The 25,461-nt window shown below is 53.1% G+C and overlaps 2 protein-coding genes across 6 annotated transcripts in view; both read right to left on the bottom strand.

The window, feature by feature from the left end:
- The window catches only part of CORO2A (coronin 2A), a 53,576-nt gene extending 45,411 nt beyond the window's left edge, over positions 1-8,165 (bottom strand). Inside the window, exon 1 of the mRNA XM_059411218.1 lies at positions 8,071-8,165. The gene's annotated coding sequence lies outside the window, so the exon portion shown is untranslated. The remainder of the gene's footprint in view (positions 1-8,070) is intronic.
- Positions 8,166-11,690: 3,525 nt separating this feature from the next.
- The window catches only part of TBC1D2 (TBC1 domain family member 2), a 53,512-nt gene continuing 39,741 nt past the window's right edge, over positions 11,691-25,461 (bottom strand). For all 5 annotated transcript variants that reach the window (XM_059411213.1, XM_059411214.1, XM_059411216.1 and 2 more), the window contains 6 exons: positions 23,322-23,500; positions 21,774-22,250; positions 17,339-17,459; positions 15,101-15,286; positions 14,224-14,345; positions 11,691-13,589 (listed from right to left, as the gene is read on the bottom strand). In XM_059411213.1, the coding sequence (XP_059267196.1) occupies positions 13,382-13,589; positions 14,224-14,345; positions 15,101-15,286; positions 17,339-17,459; positions 21,774-22,250; positions 23,322-23,500 (1,293 nt within the window). In that variant the 3' untranslated portion in view covers positions 11,691-13,381. The remainder of the gene's footprint in view (positions 13,590-14,223; positions 14,346-15,100; positions 15,287-17,338; positions 17,460-21,773; positions 22,251-23,321; positions 23,501-25,461) is intronic.

The raw sequence follows: 25,461 nt of genomic DNA, 5'->3' as shown, positions 1-25,461 counted from the left end.
AAGAATCTAGGGTGGGGCCCTCCTGCTTGTTGTTCTGATTGATTCCAAGACACATTTTTTTGACATTTAACATCTCTGAAACTGAAATGCAACTTAGAGTTTTCTGTTTTTCCTTTCTTAATGGGTTATAAAACAATGGCATATCTCACAACAGATGGTACCCTGCATCCAATAAAATATGACAGGAGATTAGTTTCTTTACTTCCCTTGTAAAGAGGCGGGAAGGTGTATGAGAGCCCCACGGACTGAAGACCAAGCGAGGGCATCACTGAGGGAGAAGGGTCTGCGGGGGTCGGCATACTGAGGTGGGCCCCTGAAGCATTTACAAGGCCCCTGCCCTAGCCAGCGGGCCCTCTGGACCTGTTCCTGCCATCCCAGTCCCACTCAGGGGGTGGCCCAAGTGCCAGGAGAACACTTACCCTTCTGGACCTGACCCTGTGCTCCTGCTGCTGGGGCCTGCGGTCCTGCTTGGACAGTCTGCTCACCGTGCGGAGAGTGCTACCAGCCACTTCCAACCCCCGTCTCTGTCCCAGGAAGAGTCCTAGAACCTACTCCAGACACCTCTCCTTCAGTGCCGCCTCCAACCAGGCCACCCCTGGACCCGGTTCCCAACTGTCCTAAAGGCTGGCAGGGAGGATATCATCCAGGCCTCACCCAAGGCCACCCGCTGTGGGTGCCTCCTGGAACCCTCTAGCCTGCTGACGTCAGACCCTTATACTCTCTGCATTATACTGTCACATATATTACATGCGGACAACTTGTTCTAGAAATAAACATCAAATAGCGTGCAAAAATTTCAAAATATAGAAAAGACAAAAGTAAAAGCGATTATCAACCAGCTTCATGTGTCTGCGTATTTTCACATATTCACAAGTGTGGACATACATTCTTCTCCCATATTCAAACCCAAGCAGGCTCAGTGCCCGCACCGTGTTCACCATGTTCTCTGCCTTGCTTTTCCAGGTAATGAGACCTCGCGGACCTCCTTGACCCAGAACTATTTCTCCTCAGTGACCTCACGGCGCTCCCGTCTTCCACCCCTTCCCCTGGCACGTCCCTTAGCTCTCAGCCCCCACTCCTGCCCAGGTCCTGAGACCCAGCCCATGCGTATGGCCCTGTGTTTCTGCAGGCACTCGTCCTCTTCAATGGGACAGGGCTGTGACTGGGTTACGGCTGTCCTCGGGCCCCCTCTAAGCACAGCCACACACACCCCCCTACAGAAATACTCTTTAGCTCTTAAATCAAGGGGTATAAGGTGAACAGAGGCTCTCTGTCCCTGTTAGGTTTGATTGGAGGCCTTTTAAAATAGACCAGATGTTCTCTGAGACCCAGAAGGATGCTGGCCCTGTGTTTCTTAAACTGCCAGGGGCTCCAGACATCACAATAAGCAACAACAAACAGGTGCCTGACATTTTAGAGTTCAGAAGTACTACCATGCTCTTTATCCAATTTTAAGCCTCACAACCACCCTATAAATTAGGCAAAGCAGGTACTTATCTTTGGGCTATTCTACAGATGAAGAGGCTCGGGCTCAGAGAGGTGAGCCATTTACCCAATGGCCTTCTGCACTTTCTTCCCCTCCCATGTCTGGCTGACTTCCATCCCACTCACAACCCAGCTGGGACATCACCTCCTCTGGGGGCCTTCCCCACCTCCAGCCCCACCCAGGCTAGGTTAGCTGTCCCTCTTTGAGGGCCACAGCTCCTGGGCTTCCCTATCAGAGCTGGAGCCCCCCGCCCCCCTCCCGGCTGCACACCCTTGCAGACGGTGCTGGGTCTGGTTTCTCTCCATCATTCCCTTGAGCACAGGGAAGCCTCAGTAGATGGCTGCTGGCATGAAGATCGTTACAATCATCAAGGCAGGAAATAATCTCCCCACTTTATGGGTGAGAGGAAGGGGCAGAAAGAAGGGACAGGACTTGCCTACAGAGCACGTTTTAGGCCAGATGCGGGCTCCCTCCTCGGGGGCGTGGCTTCCTTCCTTCCACTGTCTTTTGCTGTCTGCAATCTTGGACTGCAGGCCACTGCCCCAGGTTCATTTCTGTCTCCTCCTGCACTGGCTGCGCCTACCTGGTTCAGCCAGGTGTGAAGGGGCGTGTCGTGGAGGTGCTCTGGCTGGGGCAGGCTCAATCCCCCAGCCTGAGCCAACACCCCGGGGGGCAGCCTTAGGGACAGCAACAGTAGCCACCCATCTATTGAGCACCTCCGTGTGCCGGCACTTTCCACTTACACCTCACTTCATCCTGCAGCTGGCACCATTATGATGCCATTCTGCAGGTGGGGCGGGGTGCGGGGGCGGGGAAGACCCGGCCCAAGGCTCACCTGGTAGCCGGCTGGGCCTGGATGCCGGGACCACATCCCTAGCAGCAGGAGGCCCCAGGAGTTTGCTGGCACCAGAGCCAGAAATAAATGCACAGTCAGAGTACAAGAGACAACTCCCAGGGGGCCTGCAGGCCTGGCAGGGCCCCAAACTCTCTCTCCCTGTCTCCTGGCCACCTCCCACCCAGGGCCCACGGGAGGGTTGAGACTCTTGAGCTCAGGGAACCCACGCCTGCCCGGGCAGCCCGGCCCGGCCCGGCAGGCAGCCCAGCCCAGCAGTCCTGGGCCCTGCCTGTGGGTGGGGTCACGCCACTTGCCAGCCCCCTGCAAACTCTGGGCTCAAGGCCAGACCGAAAGCAGCTGCCACATCAACCCTGCACAAGTTCTCAGCATCCTATTTCTTGTCAGAATGAGACCTCACCTATCTGTTCCCAACTAGGTGAGAGATGCTCCACAAGGCCCTACCTTTCACTGAGCCTCGCTTTCCCCATGTGTGAGCTGATGCTGGGGCGGGGTGAGTGCGGGGGTGTGGCTCACGGGAACCCACCAACTGACATTCCAGGTAGTAGAGCACAGTGATGAAGACCCTGGAGACTGGAGCCTGATGACATGGCTTCAGGTGGCTGACCCTGTGCAAATGGCCCAACCTCATCTGTGAAATGGGGGAGAACAGGGTTCCTGGGAGGCTCAGTTGGTTAAGTGGCTGGCTGCCTTCAGCCCAGGTCATGATCTCAGGGTTTTGGGATCGAGCCCCGCATCAGGCTCCTTGTTCAGCAGGATCCTGCTTCTCCCTCACCCTCTGTTTGCCACTCCTCCTGCTTGTGCTCCCTCTCTCTCTCAAATAAGTAAATAAAAGCTTTAAAAAAAAATGGAGAAAATAGTTGAAAAAAGGCGAAGTAAATATGCCAAAATATTTATAATGATTACCTGAGATGAAAAGAGAAGATACAGATAATTTATTTTCTGTTTTCCTTTTTTTCTAAATTCCCCATTACCATCAAGTATTTATAATATAAAAAAATACTTTCCCTGTAAACTAACTTTATTGAGATATAACTTACATATAATAGAATACACTCATTTTTCTTAAAAAGTAGCAATAACAATGAGAGTATCTATCTTCCACCATGCTTTGAGGACTGAATGGGTTAATGTATGTCAAATCTTAGATGGTTGCCTAGAGCAGAAGTGCTATTAAGTGTTTGTTCAATAAATAAGCTAAGACCAGCCTGGCTTCCTCCTCTTCCTCCTCGTGCTCACCTGGCCTGGATGCCCACCCCCCGTCCTCATTCCCAGCACCTACATCCACTGGGTCACTGCCTGGGTCCAACTCATCCCCCCAGCCTGGATTATTTCCACAACCTTCTCTCTGCAACCCAGAAGACACACACTGACATCAGATCTGGCCATGCCCTGGCCGTGTCCCACGGCTCCTCACTGCCCTCTACTAGAAGCCCTGGGTCCCCTATGAGACAGCGTCTCATCTCAACAAGCTACCTAATGTCTCTGTATCTTTGTTTTTTTTTTAACTGAAAAAGAGAAGTAAAAAGAGTACCCCCTCCTCGGGGCAGTAGAGTAGAGCTGGCTCAGTCAGTAGAGCACACAACTCTTGATCTTGGGTCACGAGTCCGAGTCTCAAGTGTGGCATGAAGTCTACTTAAAAAGGGGGGAAAAAAAGAGCATCCCCCCCCTCATAATGATGCACAGGGCAGGGTCCAAAATCTGACCACCAGTGGCACCTCTTACCCATCTTCCCTGCCTTCTCTGTCACTCTGTTCTCGCCCGCTCTTCCGTGAACATGCCAGGCATGGTCCTACCCCAGGCCTTTTGCACTGGCTGTTCCCTCCACCTGGATGGCTCTTCCCCAGAAACCAGCCCAGCAACCTTCCTCACCTCCTTCAAGACTTAGCGCAAAAGTCTCCTTCTCAGTGATCCCCCAACCACCCAATTAAAAACTGCAACCCCATCCTTCCACTCCCCTTCACATGCCTGGAACGTAACTCCCGTGTTTTATTTGTTCCACCCCACTTATCACCATTTCCCTTTACTTACTGTTTATTGTCTTTTCTTCCCTATCAGATCGGAAGTTTCTTTAGGATAGATTCTGGGGGTCTATTTTATTTACTGTCAAGACTGCTGCCTCCACCCCAGGAAATACCGAGCACAATGTAGCTGTTCAATAAAAGAACAGCTAAATGACTAAATGAATAAATGTAAAGCACTTAGGACAGAATCAGGCAGGTGGGAAATACTCATTGTCATTAGTATTTTATTAGTATTACTGATTTTTCAAGGTGAGGATCCCATGCCCTTCCTCCTTGACTTTTCCAAGCTTATAATCACACTTTCCTAGTCTCCACTGCACCCTGCCAATCTCTCAATTATGGTAAGGGAGCACAGGGCTCTTTAATTATATCTTTTTCCATTCAGACTGAACTGAACGAAACTGCCATTTCTTGTTAAGTCAAGAACAGTCAGATATTGGCCATTTCCCACAGTTTAACCTAATATATTTCTCATGTCAACCTGCAGGACCCTAGGAGGCACCTCAAGTCCTCGTACACAGTAGATACCCAATAAATGTTTGTTCACAGAAGGCAAGCCACCTATTCCTGGCCCTTCATACTAGGTCTGATTGCAAAGCACCTCTAGTCTGGTCTGAAGGAGGCAAGGAACAGCCTATAGCCTTAAAATAACAAACAGAAGATCCTGCTGCACTATTTTCTGGTCTTCCTGAAAAATCTCTGTCCCCTGATATCTGGCAAAGAAAAATAGAAACAAAGCCACACTCCCCTGTACAACAATCCAGCTTCTGGCCATCTGGAACTAACAAAAGTCAAAAGCTGAATGAAGCCCCTTCCAAGGGAAAAAGAATAGCTGCAGTCCTCTAAGAGGATTTGTTTAATGATGGGGGAGGAAGGCTAGAACATTCTTTGGTTATCACCATGTTCACTGTTCCAACACAGGCTTCAGTTACAGAGATCTGTTAGGTCCTTAAGGCGGGTTGTCAGAGCTGAAAGAAATTCAGCAATCATTGACTCTATGCCATTTCACAGATGGGGAAAGTGAGGTCAGAAAAGGAAAGGGGGAGGCACCTGGGTGGCTCAGTTGGGCATGCACCTTTGGCTCATGTCATGATTCCAGGGTCCTGGGATGAAGAAACATGTGAGGTCTGCTTCTTCCTCCCCCTCTGCCCCCCCACTCATGCTCGGGGGCTCTCTCTCTCTCTCTCAAATAAATTTTTAATTAATAAAATCTTAAGAAAGAAAGAGAGAAAGGGAAAGGGACTGAGCCAAGGTCACACTGTGGGGTACATGCAGAGTTCATCCTGGATGTACGCCTAACGCCTACTGACTTGAGTCGTGAGCTTTCCTCTTGACCATGCTGCTTTTACGGCAGCCTGATCCCAGCAATGGAAGCTTTAATGCTACTATTTTTTAAGCTGCGCTTTTCAAATGAAATACTTATTAAACCTCAGGTAAAACACCAAAAGCGTCACTACATGAAAACTTGTTATAAATAACAGCACTGCATTCATCTTCCTCTATAGTTATTTCCTTAAGGTAAAGTCCTCAAAGGAAGAAGTCTAGGGGCAAAGGGCAGTTTGAATCATTTTCCTGGACTCTTGTAACAGGCTACCAGATAGACCTGCAAAATTAAAGGCTGCTGGAGGATCCCCACAGCCTTGCAGCAGGGAGGTTTATCCTTTTATATTTATTTTTGTTCATTTTATAGGAATAAATACAGACCACTTTCACTTACTATATGGTATGTGTCTTCCAACAAATAAACAAATACTCTGGTCTTGCAATCAGAAACCCGGGGCGTGGCTGCTGGCTGGCGTGTCAACTTGGACAAGTCATGTCCCCTCTGGGGCTAGGGGATGCCTATCTAGACAATGAGGGGGTTGAAGCGATGATTTCTTCCGCTGCCTTTCAGCTTGGACATGCCATAATTCCACAGTACATTTTCAAATTATTAGGATAGGATGACTTTATAATAGCCAGAATCTACCAGGCCCCTAAATCAGGCCAAAATGCTGAGCAGGAAAACAGATTATACATATGTGGAGATGACAAGACACTTAGGTAGCACTTAAGCGTGTGTGTTAGAGCTACGTTCGAGGGACAGCACATATACTTAGTCTGCTTTTACGAGGGGGTAATAATACTCATTTGTGGTCTAGCTCCAGGTTCTGTGAGGCTCCACCATAACCAGAGGGCACAGTCATGGCCACACTGCCAGTCAGATCAAGAACCCCAGACTTGCAGTCAAAGGTAATTCACCCCCCAATAAGTGCCCCCCCCCCCCCAGCCTCTGCTCACATCCCTCTGATGATACAGAGCTCACCACACGCCCAGGCAGTAAGAAAGCTCTTGGGTGAGGGCAGGTCACAAAACAGACAAGAAGGCCCAGTCTTGGTTCTCAGAAACTACTCCCTCCATCAGGGCAGGCAACAGGAGAAAATGAAGAGGCACTGGAGGCAGGAAGGGGCTGGAGAAGGGCTCCTACCGCTCCTCCCCTCACCCCAGACCTCTAAGGGAGCTGCTAACCCAAAGGCATTCCGAAATACAGGAAGTGCACATTCTAGCCCTGATGCAGGTGGGTTCTGAATGAGCCCCAGGCTCACTACTACTGGCTCTGGGGCAGACACCTCAGCTCCTGCCTCTTCCCTTTTCTCCCTTTGGCTCTAGCCAGAGAAAGAGTGCTGGGCTTGGAGCTGTTCAGCCCGGAAGTGAGCAGATTTAAGGGACCTGATGATTGCCCCAGAGTGGAGGAAGATGTTGTCTGTGTGCCCAGAGCAGGACCAGCAGCTTCCAGCTGAGTGAGATCCCCATCATAAGAGGTGTGTAATGGGAGCAGCCAGACCTTCCAGAGGGGATCTTACTGAGCCACTGGGCCAGACACCACAGGTTTTTTGGTTTTTTGGTTTTTTTTTTTAACCCTGAGAGCCTGGAGCCACAGTCCCTTAGACACGTGCTCCGTCCCAGACCCAACCCCACCCAGACACAGCTCTCTTGGCACTGTCGCCCCTCTGCGGTCCACACACATAAACCTGATCCAGCCCTATCATGCTTGGAGGGGCAGGGAAGGGGATGAGGGTGTCCGATACTATGCTCTAAAACCTGGTGGGTTCATGGGTCTGGTCCAGGCAAATCTGCAGCTGACGGTCCCTTCACTCCCAACTCAGGGCTCCCCCAGCAAGGCAGACTTGGCCGGCCGGCTTCGAGGGCCCTACCCTACATGCCTAGGGGACCCCGGGTTGTCGCCTCCTCCAGTTTCCCGTACCTGGAAGCTGAGGCCTTGCAGGCCACCCAGTCAGGAGGGGGAGCGTCCAGGGTCCCGCGGGGGCACGCAGGCCACCGAGTGGGGAGGGCTGTCGGGACCGCCTGGCCACACCCAGCGTGAGCGGCCCTCGCTGCGGGTTGGGGTGGGCGATACAGACAGTACCGATCCCAGCCCCAAGCCGTCGGGAGCCTGGACCTCAGCGCGGCCTCTCTCAACGGCGCGGAGCGCAAGGGGCCACCCTTGCGCCCGCTATCCCAGTGAGGAAACTGAGGCCTGGAGAAGAGCGGTGCTTTGTAAGGTCACGCGGGGGTGACGGAAGCCTCGTCCCCCTGCGCCCCGCCGGGTCCCCCGCGGCGCGCCTAGCCCTGCATCCCGCCCAGGGCGCTGCAGCCGGGAGGCGCTGGGCGCACACACCGCGCGCACCGGGAAGGCAGGCACCGCTGGCGGCGCGGGGCCGCCCTACCTTGATGACGACCGCGCAGGTGGCGGTGGCGGTGGCGGCAGCGGCGGCGGCGGCGGCGTCCGGCTCCGGCTCCGCGCTCCTCACCGCCCGCCGAGTGCCCGCGCGCAGCGCCACCGCCTCCTCCCGGCGCAGGCGGGGGGGGGCGGGGCCGATGGGCGGGGCTAGGGCCGGGCACGAGCCCCGCCCGCGCGCCCCGGGGCCGAGGGGCACCCCTCCTTCCCCACCCTCTCGACCGCGCTCCTGGCCCCCGGGACCGGTCTTGGGGCGGGCGCACGCGCACAGAACAGGCGCTCACAGCGCACACGCCGCAGTGATTGGGGCGGGCCGCCCGGCGCCCAAGCAGAGGCTGGGGGAAGCGAACCCGCAGCTCCCTTGGGGCGTGCCGGGGGGCAAGGAACTCGACCTCCCGAGCCTCCCTTCCTCCCCTGGCCAAATGGGAACAGTGACTGCTTCCGCGTCCGAGAGTGTTGGAGAATTAGACGAGACGACTTAATCTACCGGCCTGGCAAAGTGCGCGCGCAGAGCCGGCCACGGGAGTGGCGCTTGGTAAACCCGGGCTGGTAGAGAAATTTCCGAGGCTTCCCAGTCGGCAGGGAGGAGCAGAGCAGGGAGGGCAGCTCAGTAACGGGGGACTCCGTTCTCTCAGGAGCCAGGAGGGGGCGCTGCCGCCCGGTCTCGCCGGCTCTGGGGTCCTGAGCACACTAGGCAATGGGAGATGGGGAGATCCCTCCTTTTAATAATACGGCCATCTCACACTTACTGAGCCAGGCACTGTTGTAGGCACCGTAAATGCATTACCTCACTTTACCGTCACACAAGCCTGTGAGGTTACACTATTAACTATTTTACAAATAAGAAGGCTGAGACACAGGTTAAGCACCTCGCTTGAGATCGCACAGCTAGTCATCAGCCCCAAGCAGCACGGCTCCCAAGCTCAAGCTCAGAGCCACTTCATCACACCACCCTTCTTGAGAAGAGCTTTGTTTTGTTCAGTTGTGCATCTCGGAGCACTTAGAACAGTAGCCAGCTCAATTCTGAGTGAATAACAGAGCATACTATGTACTTTACGTATATTATTTCATTTAATCCTAGTGACCCTTTTATTTAGCTGCTATTATTACCCCCATTTTACAGGTAAGAATATTGAGACTTAGAATGGCTAAGTAAGTCGGGGTTCTTGAGTATCTCCTTGGAAAGAATAACCAGGGTCAAATTCTGCACCTTATTCGGTGTTCACTGGGCCACTCCCCGCACTGAGTCCCCTCCCCGCTCCCCATCCCTCCTGTGCGTGGTCCTCAAAGCCCCGCCCTCCCCGCTCAGACAGAATGTGAGCTTCAAGTATCAGCCTGAGTCGGGTATTTCATATTTCAGAAAAGCAGAGAAGTCAGAATGTTTTGAGAGTTCCTTATATTTAACGGCTCAATATCGCCTTTATTTTTAATTACTCCTGGGGGTGGGTGGGCACCACCACCTTTCCAAGGCTAAGCTATCTGAATGTCCTAATTCACCTGGGGCTTGGGCCAGTATCTCAGGTCCGTCCCCACAACCCCCACAAACTCCGTTCTATGAGGAAGTCTCTTCCTACAGCATCTCCCATCTGTCTGAACCAAGGCATCCTTCCTTCCAGGTTCGCCACCTTCCCAGGAAGCCTTCCTCCGTGCCCAGTGGGCGTGCCCTCCCAGCCTTACAGCTGCATCTTGTCCCCCTGCGCCATGGTGGTGGATGGCTGGGACTGTGTTGGGGAAAGGGCAGTTTGGCAGGGACCTTTGGGGGCCACAGGCATATGGACTATTGGGAGGCCATTGGAGGCCTCCGCAGTAGACAATCCAGGACCCTTTCTGGGGATGCTGCATGAGTGCATGCCTGTACACCTGTGTGTGTGTGGGGGGGGGGGGGGGGTCTTTGTTCTCCTGCCTCTTCTCCCCCCCTGGTCCTTTTCAGGAGGGCTACCTGCCCCCCTCAAGCTTATGAATTGCACATTCTGAGGCCAGAGCAGGGATGACCTGCCCAGGAGCCCCTAGTTAGAAAATCACACAATAGGTTTGGCCTCAAAGCTGGGCCCATCTGCCAGTATCTTCTGTTGGGTCTTGGTTGAATGGGACAGACACCCCTTTCCTTCCCTATGTGTCAACATGGCCAGTTTTGTCTAATCTGCCACGTGTGGATCAATGCCATGTGCAGGACGAGAATGTGTGTGAGAAGGGTGGCAAATTCTTCACCTACCTGCCCGACATGGAGCTTTCTGGGCACCATTGGCCTGTGTCCTGGGAGACTGAATGAAAAATGAGGGCACAGCAATGCCTGGGGGGTGAGGTTCTGAGTGCGGGGGATGTTAGTGGAGTACAGGCATTCTGTAGAAGTCAGTGTGCACCTCCCACTTTGAGGCGGAGGTGGGGGCGTCTTCCAAAGTGCCCTTCAAGCCCTTCCTCCTCCTTTGAGGAGTCCTTTTGGGGGACATTGCCCCAGGGAGGTTCCCTGGGCAACTCCTGTCCCCTCCCCTATCCAGTGCGGCATGGATGGCAGCTTGCTGGGGGCCTAGTGGCTGAGAGAGATGCTGTGAGCTGAGAGGTCCCATCCCCTGGGATAGGAGGGTGGGGCTGTGAGGAATCAGATCCTCCAGCTCTAGAAGGCCGCAGCCCCTGGGGATGGGGGGCAACAGCTGTGGTGCAGGCCCAGGAATCTGACACCATGGGTGGGCCCCAAGTGCCCTTGGGGAAGAAGGGGGAGGAAGGGAAGGCAGCAGGAGCCACAGACCTTCTTGAGCTGGGACAGCCTCCACCCCCACCAGTCGCTGTTACAGCCTCCCTGTCAGGTGGATGCCTCTTCCATTTTCCTTTGCCTGGAGCTCTCCCATGGGGCCCTACACCCCTCAGGAAGCTAGAGGCCAGGTCTGTTCCCCCCCCCCCCCCATCCTTTGGTGTTTTAGGCTCCAGAGGAAGCTGAGGTGAGCTGGAATGAACCCTCCGTGGTCTAACAGTTAGCACCTCTAGGGCTTGAGCATGGCTTAACCACTCAGTGGCGGGCTGTGTGACTTTGGGCAAGTTGGTGAACCTCCCTGAGGCTTCGCTGTCTTGTTTCTAAACTGAGCGCAGCCTGGAGTGAGCACTGCTCTAGGACAGGCAGTTCTGATTCCCGGCTCCAGCTCCAAGCATCTCATTTCACAGCTGGAGGAAGCCGGACCAGGGCCAGTCCTGTGGTCTCCAACCTGCACCCCCCCCCCGCCCCCGGTGTATCAAAATGCCCCAACCCCACAGGCTGTGCGGCACACAGCACCAGCGTTCTTTAAGAGCCACTTAGGTGATTCTGTCGTTGGGCCAGGTACAAACCAGAGGTTACTGGGGGCTGAGGGCTGGGTCAGCAGCAAATCACCACCCCTTCCCCTAGTCTGGGAGGGGCAAGGTGGAGGCCCCGAGCTGTTGGCTGAGCTGCTTCTCCTCCGGGTGGGGAGGGGAGATGAAGGGGTTAGAGGGAGAAAGGAAGGGTGGTGTGAATGGGCAGGAGAAGAAGGGGAGAGATGAGGGAAGGAGGAGAGGGAAGGAGAGGAAAGAGGCAGGACACAGAGAGGAAGCAGGGGAGAGCTAGGAAGGGGAGAGGGGGTGTCATTTATCTGACAGGCCGTGTCTGATCTGGAGTTGTTTATTTTTTTGTTGAGGAGGGAATTTGAATTTCAAGGCTGGACCTGAAGAACCTGAAGGTCATCTTTCCTGGAGCCTTGGGTCTTTTCAAAGCTGACTGGCTGACGTTTCACCCTGCTAGTGGTGGTGCTTTACTCTGCGCCAGGCACCAGCGTTGTGTTCTTTAGCCCTCCTGGGAGCTCCGGAAGGCTGGCCTTGTCTCCTCAGCGATGCCCTTAGGGGTACAGCACCCAGCCTGTTAGGGATGCAGCTAGGACTCCCGCAGGCTGCCTTCACACTTCACAGATGCCATTTGGCGGTGAAAGGATCTCAGTAGATGTAAATGTTTAGGAAAAATGAGGAAGGCTGTTAAGATCCTAGGTGGGGTGCTCACGGCAAAGCCGGGGCCCTGGGCCCAGCCAGCAGCCTCTATCATGTGGGAGGAAAGAACTCTGAACGTCTCTTCCCCAGAGCTCTGTGGGGCACGGTGTCTGGGAACTGGGTGTCTGGTGCGCCAACACCTCAAAGTCCCAAGTGTGTGGTCTCCTTCCCAGCCCTGGACAGGAACCTCAGATCAGAACTGGAAGTTCCCATGCCAGAATCCCCCAGCCCTAATCCTTCCTGCCAAAGACAAGACAACCCTCAGCCAAGGGTTCGCTGAGAAATGAGCAGCCAAAATCACTTGTGCAGTCTTGACCCCGGCCTTGAGGGGAACGGGGAGGCCTCTGACTGCTGAGGAAGGGTACAGAAGAGCCCAGAACCACTGAAACCGAGTTCCTGCACACAGTGGGTGCCAAAAGAGCCGGTCCAGACTTGGCGACAGGCTGTAGCTCTGTCCCTCTCACCATGTTTTCCTCACCCTCCAGCCACTCATTTTTCAGAGAGGAGGGGACTCTTCTTGCCTGGGCCCATGAAGCTGGGAGAGGGAGATCAGGCATCTGGCACCTGACCCAGGGCTCTCTACCCAACCCCCACACCAAGTTCCTCTTGGCACCAAGTTCCTCTTGGTGTGGGCAGGGGTTTTTCCCTCAGAACCCCTCTTTCCAAAACAGGCTATGAATGGAAAGGAGTTCATAGGTGCAAGGCTCAGGAAACGGTCTTCAGTGGATGGGAGCTGGACCTGGGACAAAAGCAGAACCAGCACTGGAGAGGTGCCATGGCCCAGGAGGACACCCCTGAAATGCACAGGGCCCTTGCTCCTCAGGAAACCAGGAGGGGGCGGGCCCTGCAGGGGCACCCAAGAAACAGAACTCAGGGATGTCCCAGGCTGGGAAGACCCTAGTGATGGGACACCATGGGGCCCTGGGCCTACCCAGGAGGAGCTGGTGACTAGGAATCATTCAAATTCCAAAGCCTGTCAACTATTTCCAACATTTGCATTGTTTTATATAGATAAAACTTAGAGAATGTTCAGGTTACCCTATAAGACAGCATTCTTGCTTGTCTATGTGCTAAAGTGCTCTGTGGAAGAAGAGAGAAAGGGGTAGCATCCCTGGGTATGTGCTCATGAGTCCCAACCAATGGCTTCACAGCAGACATTGTTCTGATGGGGAGACTGAGGCTGAGAGAGGGGAAGGGACTTGCCCAGTGTCACATGGTGCTGGGGCTCATGGGCCAGACCCCTGTTCCATGGCCATCCTCCTTGAGGCCTGACAGCCAAAGGGGAGAAAGGGCTTTGGAAAGGGCAGGTGGCCAAGTCAGGCCTCTCCCTCCCCTTCGTCCTCACTGGTGCAACCCTCTGGCACCGCTGGGCCTTGGGAGTTCCGAGTCTCCAAGTACTCGGCCTTCAGCTGTTCCAGCTCGCGCAGCTCAGCCTCCAGCCGCTCCCGGTGGGCCGTCCGCAGCTGCTGCAGCTGCTTCATAGGGAAAGGGTTCATGTCGTTGAAGGCGATGTGCATCAGTTTCCTGGGGGGAGAACACAGTTAGTCCAAAGCCAGGGCCCTGCTGGGTCTGCATTCACTGGGCCTTCCCGGGCACCCTGCCATTCGTTCTGTCCATGTGGCTGAGACTCACCTTCAAGGAAGGAAACAGTGAATAAGAAGACAACTCCCACCCAAAGTGATGTGTACTGAGGCAGGAAGAAGCTTAGGGCTATGGTAGTTCTAACTCAGTAAGAAAAGGTTTATCAGGGAAGGCTTCTTGGAAGAGGTGACATGTGAGCAGAGTTTTAAAGAACGAGTAGGGGTTGGCCTGGCAAAGATGGCAGCGGTGGAGGTGACAGGGAGACATTCTAAGTAGAAGAAAGTGCAAGGCCAAAGTCCCAGAGGCTAGTGTCGAGCCAGGAACTCAAATAATTGTTTGGCAGGGAAAGGTGGGAAAGAAATGAAACTGCCTAGAGGCTTGAATGCCACGGTAAGGGGCTGACAGACCACAGGGCAGGGAGATGTCCCTAAAGGCTTCTAAGCTGTAATGGAGAATCAGTATCACTAACAAATTTCCATTCAGCGAACACCTGCCTACCCTCGGCTATGGGTCCTGGGGTGCATGCGGGTGGTGGGAGTGCCGGGTAGGCAGGGCGGGGGCGGAAGTGGGCTCTCACTGGCTGTTGCAAATGGTCTTGGTGAAGAAGCGCAGGTACTGGTAGATCTCCAGGGCATCTTGCAGTCTCAGGATCTCCTCCTCATTGTACTTGAAAATGGCCAAGGCATAGCGGAATATCACCTGGGGGGCAAAGTGGGGGCTCAGGTGGGACACGAGGGGTGGGGCCTGGGCAGGTAATCCCCAGGGGGAGGAAAACCCCCATACCCAGAGGTTGAAAGCTTGGGTGCAGGATGGCTGAGGGGCAGGGGAAGACAGCGCAGTGTGGAACCTGGGCATGGGGACTGAGTCCTGGCTCTGTCCTGCCTTGTCGCAGGGCCTTGGTTGAGGTGCTACCCTGTTGGCCCCAATACTGTCTTTATATGCAGTCAAATAGAGTAAAGCAGGAGTCAAACAGAGTAACAGATCTGAAGGTGCTCTGTACACTGTGGTACGTTATCAACCACTATGGGGAAACTGGGGCGGTCACAGGGAGGCCTGTCCAGGGTCTCCTAGAAAAGTAAGAGGCAAAGCTGGGACCCTACCCACATGTCAGACTCCCAATAGGGGGCTCAGTCCAAACAGGAGGAAGAGAAGGAGGGGCCCGGGTGACTGGATAGGCAGTAGAGAGAACAGGGATGGGCCTCCTGGATCATGGCCATGCCTCTTCCCTAGGGAAAGGAAATCCCCCCAACTTTAAGACACATCTTCAGAGGCAGAACCACCCCTTCTCCTTCGTGTGCAAAGCACTTTAGTTTACAAAGCCATGCTCTCAGGAGAGGCCCTCAACAGCCCTGCCAGGGGAGGACTGTCTTCCCATTCTCTGGGGCAGAAGGGAGACCCAGAGGGCTGCAGGGCTTTGCTCAGGACTGTCCTGCTCACCCCCAGCAGGGCCCCACCTTGGTGCCCTCATATAAGAAGGCGTCCCAGACCCGGAGAAGGATGTTGCTGATGAGACTGTCTGAAAAGACCACGAGGAACCAGTTGAAGGTGAGGAAGGAGAGATCCACACGGTGCTGCCCCAGGTGAGCCATCAGCCTGGGCAGCTTCTCCAAGAGGAGGTCCTGGAGCACCCGCTGGTCCACCTGGGAGTCAGAGAGAGAGGGCTTGTCGGGGGCCACCCTAGAGAAGGGGCTGCCTCCCTCCCTGCCTGCCCTTCCCACTCAGTCCTGGAGTTATGTCCCCCAACTCCCACCACCACCCCGGACCCCACCACCCCGGACCCCACCACCCCTGGCCCCAAGCAGCACAGAGTGCCTGGAGGAGCTGGGGCCTCCCATGGCCAGGAGACAGGCACAGCGACACAGCACCCTGCTGCTTCCAGCACAGGCTGGCAGTCTTCTGGGCTGGAGCATTGGGCTCTGGGCCAGAGGTCTCTGTGGGCTAAGTTCTTAGTGGTGTTTTGGCCCATTTACCCTCCTGAACCCGAAGCCAAGCAGGAATTCAGACTTGTATCGGCTGACACCATGGCTCCTTCTGTCCCTCCATTTTGGGCCTGACATAAAAGCTGTGCACTGCACCCAGCTTAAGACCGAAGGTGATTCACTGACCCTAAGATGTCACAGAACCTGCCGAAGGAGTCACAGATTTACTGATGTGATGTCTGGGATTTATTTCAAGATTACCAAAGCAGGAGGAGTGGGTGGGAGTAGAGATGGAACAGCAGTTGGGTACCTGGGTTGATAATTATTCAAACTGGGTGATAGATTCATGGAGGTTCATATATGATTTTCTCTATTTTTTTGTACATTCAAAGTTTTCTACACAAAAAAATGAGAAAAAAACTCTCCCAACAACCCCACACCACCACACTGGTTATACAACACACTTCAATTTTGGAGACATTAAAGCATGACCATAAAATATGGAACATTTCCCAGCCTGCCTTGCAGGGAGAGGTACCATGTGACATAGTTCTGACCAATAAGGTGTAAGCAGCACCTGACAGGCGGGAGAGCTATGGGAAGTGGAGCCCGTGCCTGCCTTGCACCCTCTGCTTCTTCCAGCCTGAACCACGGCCACAGTGGCAAAGGTGGTACAGCTGTCCTGTGACCCTGAGCAGGGGGCTGAAAGCATTATGTGAGTGACGGCAGAGCAGTGTGCTTGAAGGGGACTTCAGCTTCGTCATTCTCAGGGGAATGGGCCACCCCTTGAGCCACCATGAGGTTGGGCCTCCTTTTCTGTTTCATCACCTATTCCCTGGCAACTCCTCAGTCTCGATCTCCGGCCCTGACCTTCCTCCTTCACATTGGTCACCCACGTGTCCGCTGACCTTCCTGCCCAGGTGGGTGTCCCACAGGGGCAATCAATCAGTGTTGGGCGATCATAACAGGAGAGGAACAGGGTGGGTGGGCAGAAAGTGACTTGGTAGGTTCAGGGTGGGAAGTAAGAAAGTCCCCTCTGCATGGCGCGTCTGCATAAAGCAGACAGTGTGGGAGCACCAGGGCCCGGGTGAGGGGTGAAGTGAGAGAGGACATGGGAGATCAGAAATGGCTTCACATTTACACCTGTCAACAAGCCCAAGAAGAAGTACTCCCACCCCAAAGCAGACAGACTGTGGGTTCAGAGGTGGGAGGCCACAAGGCCATGCAGCTGGCAGGGGGGGTGGGCTCTGGACCTAGGTGCACCTGACTCTCAGGCTGGCTGGGGCTCAGAGTGAGAGGGCAGCGCGGATCGAGGCAGCTGTGCTTCTCGGGAGACTGTGACGAGCGTGTGCAGAGACTCGTCCCCACCTCCCACCCTGAGTCCCCCTTCCACCCACCTGACCTCGGTTTTGAAATTCTTTACTGGCAAAAAGCAAGAGATTCTAGATTTTCTTCTCCTCCCCCCGCCAAGAAACCATTTCTGAAAAGAACAAAACAAAAACACAACTCCCCCAAACCATTTCCCACAACCTAGTGTCACCACTGGAATAACAACAATCTATGCCGTGGGCAGGGCCCCCACAAGTCTAAAGCCCATCAGCTCACCCGAACTGCCCACGGGTCTGGGGGAGAGGTTACTGGCCCCTTGAACAGAGGGAGAAATGGAGGCCTACGAGCTTCCTGACTCTTCTGAGATTCACTGGCTTGAAGGAACTACTCCAGGGGCACCAACCCGTGTGGCCGCTAAGTCCTGGCCATCCCTGCCCTGCTCACCTGGGATGACGTCAGTGTCTTGCTGTAGTAATCAGGCGGCATGATGGTCTCCACAATGGCCACCAGACACCAGAAGGCACTCTCCTCCTCCTCCAGGACGAGCAAAGCGATGGCCGCCAGTCTGAAATGGGAGGAAAGGAGGCCTGGGGTGATGTGTGGAAGCTGCAGCTAGGCAGAGGGTGGCAGAGGTAGACCTCTGGTCCAACCCTACTCCCTAACCAGGCTATTGTTCCGGCACCGGGGGCGAGATGAATGTGCTTTGGGGGAGGACTACAGAGGGGATTTCTGGAGCAATGGGGGGATCTGAGTCCCTAAGAAAGGGTTCTGGAGTCCCATTGCCTAGGTATGAATTCTGGCTCTGCTGCTTCTGGCTGGGTGATCCTGGGCAAGTTCCTAAACTTCTCTGAGGCTCAACCTCATAATAATCACGGGACTGTTATGAGGATGAATGAAGTTAGCATGAGATAAATGCCCCGCTTAAGAACCGACACTAATGAGTACTTTATGAATGTGAGCTGTCCTCATTTAATAGCCACAGGCTTTGAGACCTTGACAAGTGTGTTAACCTCTCTGAGCCTTATTTTCATCATCTGTGAAGTGGGATTAACAATTGCTACCTCCCAGGGCTATGTGGCATTTGGAGCGAGAAGGCAGACTTGCAGTGCCTTGCTAAATATCTGGCATATAGCAGATGTTCAATACACAGAATTCTTTCTCTCCTTTGCTTTCTGAACTCCCCCCAAATTTATCACAAGGCTCTATTGAGATCATGGTAAGAAAGTAAAAAACCCACAGGGCTGAGCAGGGATGTCGGCCTAGAGGAAGTATTGTTTTCTCTACTTCTCCCATTTTTCCTGGTAGGTCTCACCCACAGTCAATCCAGAAATACATTTCCCAAGATGCAGTGGTCTCTCAAGATACTAGGTGAACACAAGGTCCCAAATTCAAAAAATGTTTGGGAAATGCTACATACTCTAGCCCCCTTTTAGAGGCTGATGATATACAACATCTTCCTAAAAGCCTCTGAGAAATTCTGCAGTGACAAACCCTATGTGACTCTAACCCAAGGCTGTCCAGTGGAGCTAGGGAGCCCCTTTGGTACAGTGCACCCACTGAACACCCTTTGGGAGATGCCACCTTATAGTAGTGTGAAGCCTTACACTCTTGCTGGGCTTAAAGAACACATTTCATTGTCCAGCTAGTTTTCCTTCTCTGGACTCTTAGTAGACTGGATTCATGATCTCCAATCTCAGTTCTGAGTTTCACACTGTTTAAAGAAACAGGGTCAATTCTCCAAAGGAAAAAGAAACCCCTTTTCTCTCCCCAGTAGATTGGGAAGGAATTTCTTTCTACTCTGGCTAAAATATCTGTACAAACCCTCCTGAGTCTGAGCTGAGTGGAGGAAAGGAAGAGTCACAGATTTTGGGGGCAATAGGGAGCTCTTCCCTCTCCAAGTTGGGGAAGGGGGTCTTCCGAGGTCATTTAGTTCCAGGATAGCAAATGTGTGAAACACAGGCCACCACTCTCTCTTGTCTATGTGCAGGGCAGACGTAACTAATCATTGTGCTCTTTTCCCCAGACTCTGGAGGCTGCCTCAGAAACTCACAAGACAGGGCTCCAGGCAGGTGCTTCCTGCTGGTCATCCCCGGTCTAGATAAACTTATTGCAGATAGGAAGACCGAGTCCTGGACAGCAGAAGTCACTGGCTCAGAGTCACAGGGTCAGTTGAGCAGAGTGGAGACAGAACCCAGGGCTCCCCAAGTCCAGCCTGGTGTTTTCCCCACCCCAGCCCATCCCACTGGAGCCTCAGGACATGCTCAGTCTAGGAGCTGGAGGGAGACACCAGCACAGACTTCTGCACACATTGAAAGGTCAGTGGAGAGAGGCTGCTGGTATCAACCAGGGCCTACCAACTGCTCAGGGCTGCAGCCAGACTCCAACCTAAGGCATCCAGGCTCAAGTCAGTCTGCAAAGGAGGTAATGTGGTGATGTGGGAAAGAAACAGCTATTTCTAATGCACTCCATTTATATTTTGAAGAGAATTGGCTTTAAAGTTTTTGCCCTAAATTAGCACTGTATCATTACTATGATATCTGTCACCCTATAAACAGGATGATTTGAAAGAAAAAATAAAATAAAATAGAACTAAACAGCCTGGGGACACCTGGGTGGCTCAGTAGGTTAAGCGGCTGACTTTGGCTCAGTTCATGATCCCAGCGCACTGGGATTGAGTCCCACATCGGGTTCCTTGCTCAGCGGGGAGCCTGCTTCTCTCTCTGCCTCTGCCTGCCACTCTGCCTGCTTGTGCTTTCTCTCTCTGACAAATAAATAAATAATGTCTTTTAAAAAAAGAAAAGAAAAAAAACAGGCTGATTTGTTGCAGGGTCTTATGGGACACCATACACGCTGTTCTACCGGTTGCCACTAGATGGCGGCTCTCAGACCAGTGAAAGGGGCCTGTCTGCAGGGTGGAGTTTAAATGGCCCCACTCTCCATGGGTGAAGGGGCTCCTCCCATTTTAAGTAACTTTCGATTTTAAGCAATAATATGAGTATTTGCCTAAACATCAATTATCAGTTAAAAAAAGCATTCAGAGGGTGCCTGGGTAGCTCAGTGGGTTAAGCTGCTGCCTTCCGCTCAGGTCATGATCTCAGGGTCCTGGGATCGAGTCCCGCATCGGGCTCTCTGCTCAGCCGGGGAGCCTGCTTCCTCCTCTCTCTCGGCCTGCCTCTCTGCCTACTTGTAATCTCTCTCTGTCAAATAAATAAATAAAATCTTTAAAAAAAAAAAAAAAAGCATTCAGAGAAAGAGTTAAAGAAATAATCCTGGGTGTCACACGCCCCTCCCCCGATCTGTTTTCCTACATGCCCCTCCATAGCCTTCATGCTGTCTTTTTCCACACAGGGAGAAGCTTCTTTCCTTCTGGGAGGTTTATCTCAAGACCCTTCTCGCTACAGGATCTCCCTCTGCCCCTCCAGCTTAGATTAGCTGTGCTGTGCCTTAACTCTGAATTTCTAGTAACTGAACATGTATATATGCTCAATTTCACCCAGTTTATGCTGGAAATTAGGCTCGAAAATCTCTACCCTTAGGAATCATTCAGATTGGAGCAGGGACTCTCTGAATGTTTATTCTGTGTTAAATAAATGTCACACACCGCCTCTGGGGGTGGGGGCAGAATGTCTTATGTAAATTTCACTTGAATATATGCGTGTTTAAATTGAATGAGTCAAAACTTGCTTTAGAGAATATCTGAAATTATGTAATCCCTATGGAGACAGCTGGGGGGCATCCATGAGAGTCCTGAAGTACTGGAGGGGGCAGCCCTAGCAGGTGACCCCACCCCACCTCCACTCCCAAACCCTTCCATCCTACTGTTGGACCAGAAGCAGAAATGAATCCAGGCTGGGTCAATCACATTCCTTCCTTTGGGAATTTCAGCCCGGAACATGAGAGTATTGACCAGTGGGAAGATTTGCTGAAAAGACTCCAGACTCTGGGGCTGAGGTCTCCATTCTGACAGCCTCGAGGGGCCCTAAAGGTCCAAAGAATGGCAGACAGAAGCTGGTCTGCTGAGAAAAGGAAGCAAACATGTAGAGCAAGTGAGGCCAGAGATGAAGCGGCCCCATGCAGGGCTGCAGAGCAGGACTGTGGTGCTGCACAGCCTGGGGGACTTGTCCCCACAGCACCCCTGGGGTTGTGTAGTGCTGTGGCCTGCAGGACAGAGGAGATGCCTCAGTTTCTAATGACCATCTGGTCTTGTCCTCTACTGTCTTTCTTTCTTTTCTTTTTTTTTTTTTTTTTTTTAAGATTTTATTTATTTGACAGAGAGAGACACAGCGAGAGAGGGAACACAAGCAGGGGGAGTGGGAATGGGAGAAGCAGGACCCCACCAAGCAGGGAGTGTGACATGGGGCTCCATCCCAGGACTCTGGGATCATGACCTGAGCTGAGGGCAGACGCTTAATGATTGAGCCCAGGTGCCCTGCTGTCCTCTATTTTCTTTTCCTGGCTTTTATGAACTTTTGCTGTGACATTTACCAATTCTCTTTTTCTTGGGCTCCCTTGAATGGGTTTTGTTTAAAGTAAATGATCCTTGACCCAGTCAGTTCTGCACTATGCAAGCTGAGCCGTGCACTACAGAATTCCAGGGAACTGTTCACAAGGCTGTCTGTAGGCTGTCAGGATGGTACCACCCTGAACACAAGCCAAAGGAGAGAACAAAGCATGAGGAGCCCCTCCATCTTGAACATGTCCATGTTGTCCCCATCTGTATGGGGGAATCAAGGAGGATTCAAGGAGGAATCCAGGAATCCAGGAATTCCAGGAGGAATAAAGCCTCCTGGACTCACCTCTCTAGGTTCTTGGGAGGCTTCAAAGAGACAGAAGGGTGCTGTAAAGAACCTTGTGCCCTCCCTAGGGCTTTAATGCTCACCTGTTTAGGCCCTGGCAGTAGCCAATGGTGGGGTTCTGCCAGGAGAAGGCTAGCAGCACCCGGCGTAGCTTGTCGGGGAAGCTGGAGGTGGGACAGGTGAAGTGCTTGTTGTTGGGGAAGGTCCGGTTCAGGTCCAGCTCGATCTGGCGGGCGGCAGGGTGCTTTCGGACCTGGCCCTGGCTCAGCAGCGCCTGGTAACGGCCAGGGATCTGCAGATGCCGGACACGGAGATGGATCAGCCACTTCCAGACACGCGGCCGGTGCTCTCGGGGCACACCTGCCCGCAGCAGCTGCTTGAGCTCGGCCGAGGGCGCAAGATCACCCAGGGCAGCCCAGCGTTCCCGCAGCGGCCGCTCCACAGCCTCATGGGCCAGCAGGTAGTGGGAGTGCACCTCCAGCGCCTGGATCTTGGCCAGCAGCTTCAGGTCTTCCATCTCGTAGTTGGGCACCGTCAGGAAGCCATACTCATCATACTCACTGCCAGCAAAAGCCTATGTTAGCAGCACCTTGCAGAGCCCTTTCCTTGACAAGGGGCAGGACAAGGGGGGGCCCCAGGCAAGCTTCCTGCCTGGGTTTCACTGTGGCTTAGCCATGCAGCTTTGGGTGGGTCACTTCAGTTCTGAGCTTCAGTTTGCTCATCTTTACAATGGGTAGAATTCCTGCTCTGCCTCATGAAGACCCATTGATATCTTTTGTTGTAAAATGCTCGGGGCCTAGACAGTGACTGGTGCACAGTAAGAGCATAGTAAGTGCATCTGTGCAAATATAAAGGACCCTCTTATTACTCCATGAGGCCTTGGGCTCAAGGAGTCTGGCACCACCAATACAGAATCCCACATGCACAGAGAGTAAGATGGATGGGGAATAGGCAGCAGCAGTGACAAGCAAGATGGGAGAACTGGGGGTCCATTCCAGATGGCCTTTCGCTGAGTCCACAGTTCTTTGCCCTCACTGTGTGCTCTGCATGTGCTGTCTCATCAAATCCGATCCCGCAAAGCGAGGATCTTAGCCCACATCTGATGGAGGCTGAATATGTGGCCCAGAAAGGTAAAGTGACTTGTCCAAGATCACATAATGAGAGAACCTGGTCTGGCTCCAAAGCCTGGGCTTCTTCCCCTGGGCCACCCAGCCTCGGGGGACCCTTGGATCCCACCCACAGCCCCTTCTGTTATATTTAACTGCCCCTGCTCACATGCTCAGCAAGGACCTGGCTCAGGAAAGGCAGCGGGCTTGTCTCCCCTCCTCCCCTCTCTGACAAGCACCTCAGGGAGGCAGCCTGGGGAAGCAGAAAAAATGGTGCTCTCAGGGGTAGACCCAGGTCAGCCGCACGAACAACCTGTGTGGCCTTGGGCAAGGGGCAGCCTCCTCTGAGCCTGCATCACCCCAACTGTAATATGGGGCTCATGCCAAGAGCCTGTTTATCTGAAGATACGAGAAAGTAAGGGGAGTGCAGGGCTTGTATGTGATCAGCAGGAGCCAGCACCAGGGCGGCCGGGTCCCCTCAGGTCACATAGACCAAGAGCCGCCCTCGCTGGCTGCCGGGCTCACCTGACGGGGCTCAGCTCCACGCCTTCGGCCAAGGCCTCCCTGGCTTCGCACTGCAGTGCCTCCTGGATGAGCTGCCTGAGCAGCTCGGCGCACTCACCCTCCGCAGCCTCCTGCAGCCTCTGCAGCCCGGCCAGGTACTTGCTCTCCACCTGGCAGTTCTTGGCTTGAAGGTAGGCACACTGTGGAGGGCAGGGAGTGGCTGTCAGGCCATCTGCTTGGCATTCCCCCGCCCCCCATGAGGCCTGAGCAGCTGCAGGCAGCAAAGCCATTCTCCAGCGGCATCTCCCACCCCATTCCCACCCCAAGCCCATCACCTAAGAGAAAGGAGGTGGGCCCCAAACCCAAGGGTTTATAGCAAGGCACAAGCAGCTCCAGGCCGGACAGCCAGGCCCAGGGCTGCAGGTGGATTCCAAAGAAAGAGGGGAGAGGTGGGCTGGGGCAGTGTGGGTTCTTGCTGGGGACTGCAAGTCCTATCCTGCTTCAGCCACTGCTGGCTGGGGGACCTATGGCAAGTTGCTTAACCTCTCTGTACCTCAGCTTCTTCATCTAAACCACGGAAATAATAGAGCCTGCCCCAGGACTCTGTTGAGGATTAGCAAGCAGCTGTGTGTAAACCTCTCCCAGGGCACCTGGCCTAGAGCAGCTCTCTGTAGTGCTACTACTGAGCAGTGTCTAGGAGAGGGCCACGAGGCTCTGGCCACTGCCCTGCCCCTTCTGCTTCTGCAGTCTCAGCTCTCTCCATTCCTCCAACACACCACCTCTCTCCCACCAGTGGCCTTCCTGTGTACTCCCTGCCCCCGTTTTGAACTTTTGTACTTCTCTTTCCATAAGCTGGGTGTGCTGAGCAAGCCAGGCCATTTTCCTGGGCCCACTTTCCTTCTGTGTAAGCCGGACTGGAAAAGTTGGCCTCAGTGCATCGCTGTGACCTCCAGACCAGCCTAGCTCCTGTCTTGTCCTGCGGTGGCAGAGGGCGAACCTCCGGGCCATGACTGCCTCTGGGCCATGGCCGCCATTCTGCTGCACTCCTGCCCAGGGTTACCGTCTCCAAACATTGGCTGAGCCCCAGCTTCAAGCCATCTCACTGCTTTTGCTGCATCCCCTAAGTTTTGGTGTGTTATGTTTTCTTTTTCTTTGGCTTTTAAGTATTTTCTCATTTCTCTTGTAATTTCCTCTTTGACTCATCGTTGAAAAGTGTGTTGCTCAACTTCCGCAAGTTTGTGAATTTTCCAGTTTTGCTTCTGTTATTGATTTCTAACTTCATCCTGTGGCAGTTGGAGAAGATACTTAGCATAGTATCTATCTTTTTAAATCTACTGAGACAGAATTTGTGGCCCAACATATGGCTTGTCCTGGAAAATGTCCCATACACACTTGAGGAGAATATGTGTGCTATTGTCACTGGGTAGAGTATTCTGTGCTATGCCTGTTGGATCCAGCTGGTTGACTGTGTTGTTCAAGGCCTCTAGTTCCTTACTTATTTTCTGTCTGGTTGTTTTAACCATTACTGAGAGTGGGGGTACTAAAGTGTCCAACTACTATCGTAGAATTATCTACTTCTCCCTTCAGTTCTGTCTGTTTTCGCTTCACATATTTTGCTGGTCTGTCATCAGTTGTATATGACTTGTATCTTTTCACTGTATTGAACCTTTTATTAACATATAATGTCTTTTGTGGTCCTTTGTAACTTTAAAAAAATTTAAAGTCTCTTTTATCTGATATAGCCACCCTGCTCTCTTTTGGTTACTGTTGAGTGGAATATTTTTTTCTACCCTTTCACTTTCAATCCATTTGTGTCTTTGGATCTACAGTGAGTCTCTTGTATACAGCATGTTGTTGGATCATGTGTTTTTATCCATTCTGTCAATCTCTGTCTTTTACTTGGAGAGTTTAATCCATTTACATCTAAAGTAATTATTTGATAAGAAGAGACTTCTGGGGGCGCCTGGGTGGCTCAGTGGGTTAAGCCGCTGCCTTCGGCTCGGGTCGTGATCCCAGGGTCCTGGGATCGAGCCCCGCGTCAGACTCTCTGCTCAGCAGGGAGCCTGCTTCCTCCTCTCTCTCTCTCTGCCTGCCTCTCTGCCTACTTGTGATCTCTCTCTCTGCCAAATAAATACATAAAATCTTTAAAAAAAAAAAAAAA

Source organism: Mustela nigripes, chromosome 9, assembly GCF_022355385.1.
Source record: "Mustela nigripes isolate SB6536 chromosome 9, MUSNIG.SB6536, whole genome shotgun sequence".
Lineage (NCBI taxonomy): Eukaryota > Metazoa > Chordata > Mammalia > Carnivora > Mustelidae > Mustela > Mustela nigripes.
The sequence above is the reverse complement of the archived record's forward strand: the minus strand, read 5'-3'. Positions and strand labels throughout refer to the sequence as shown.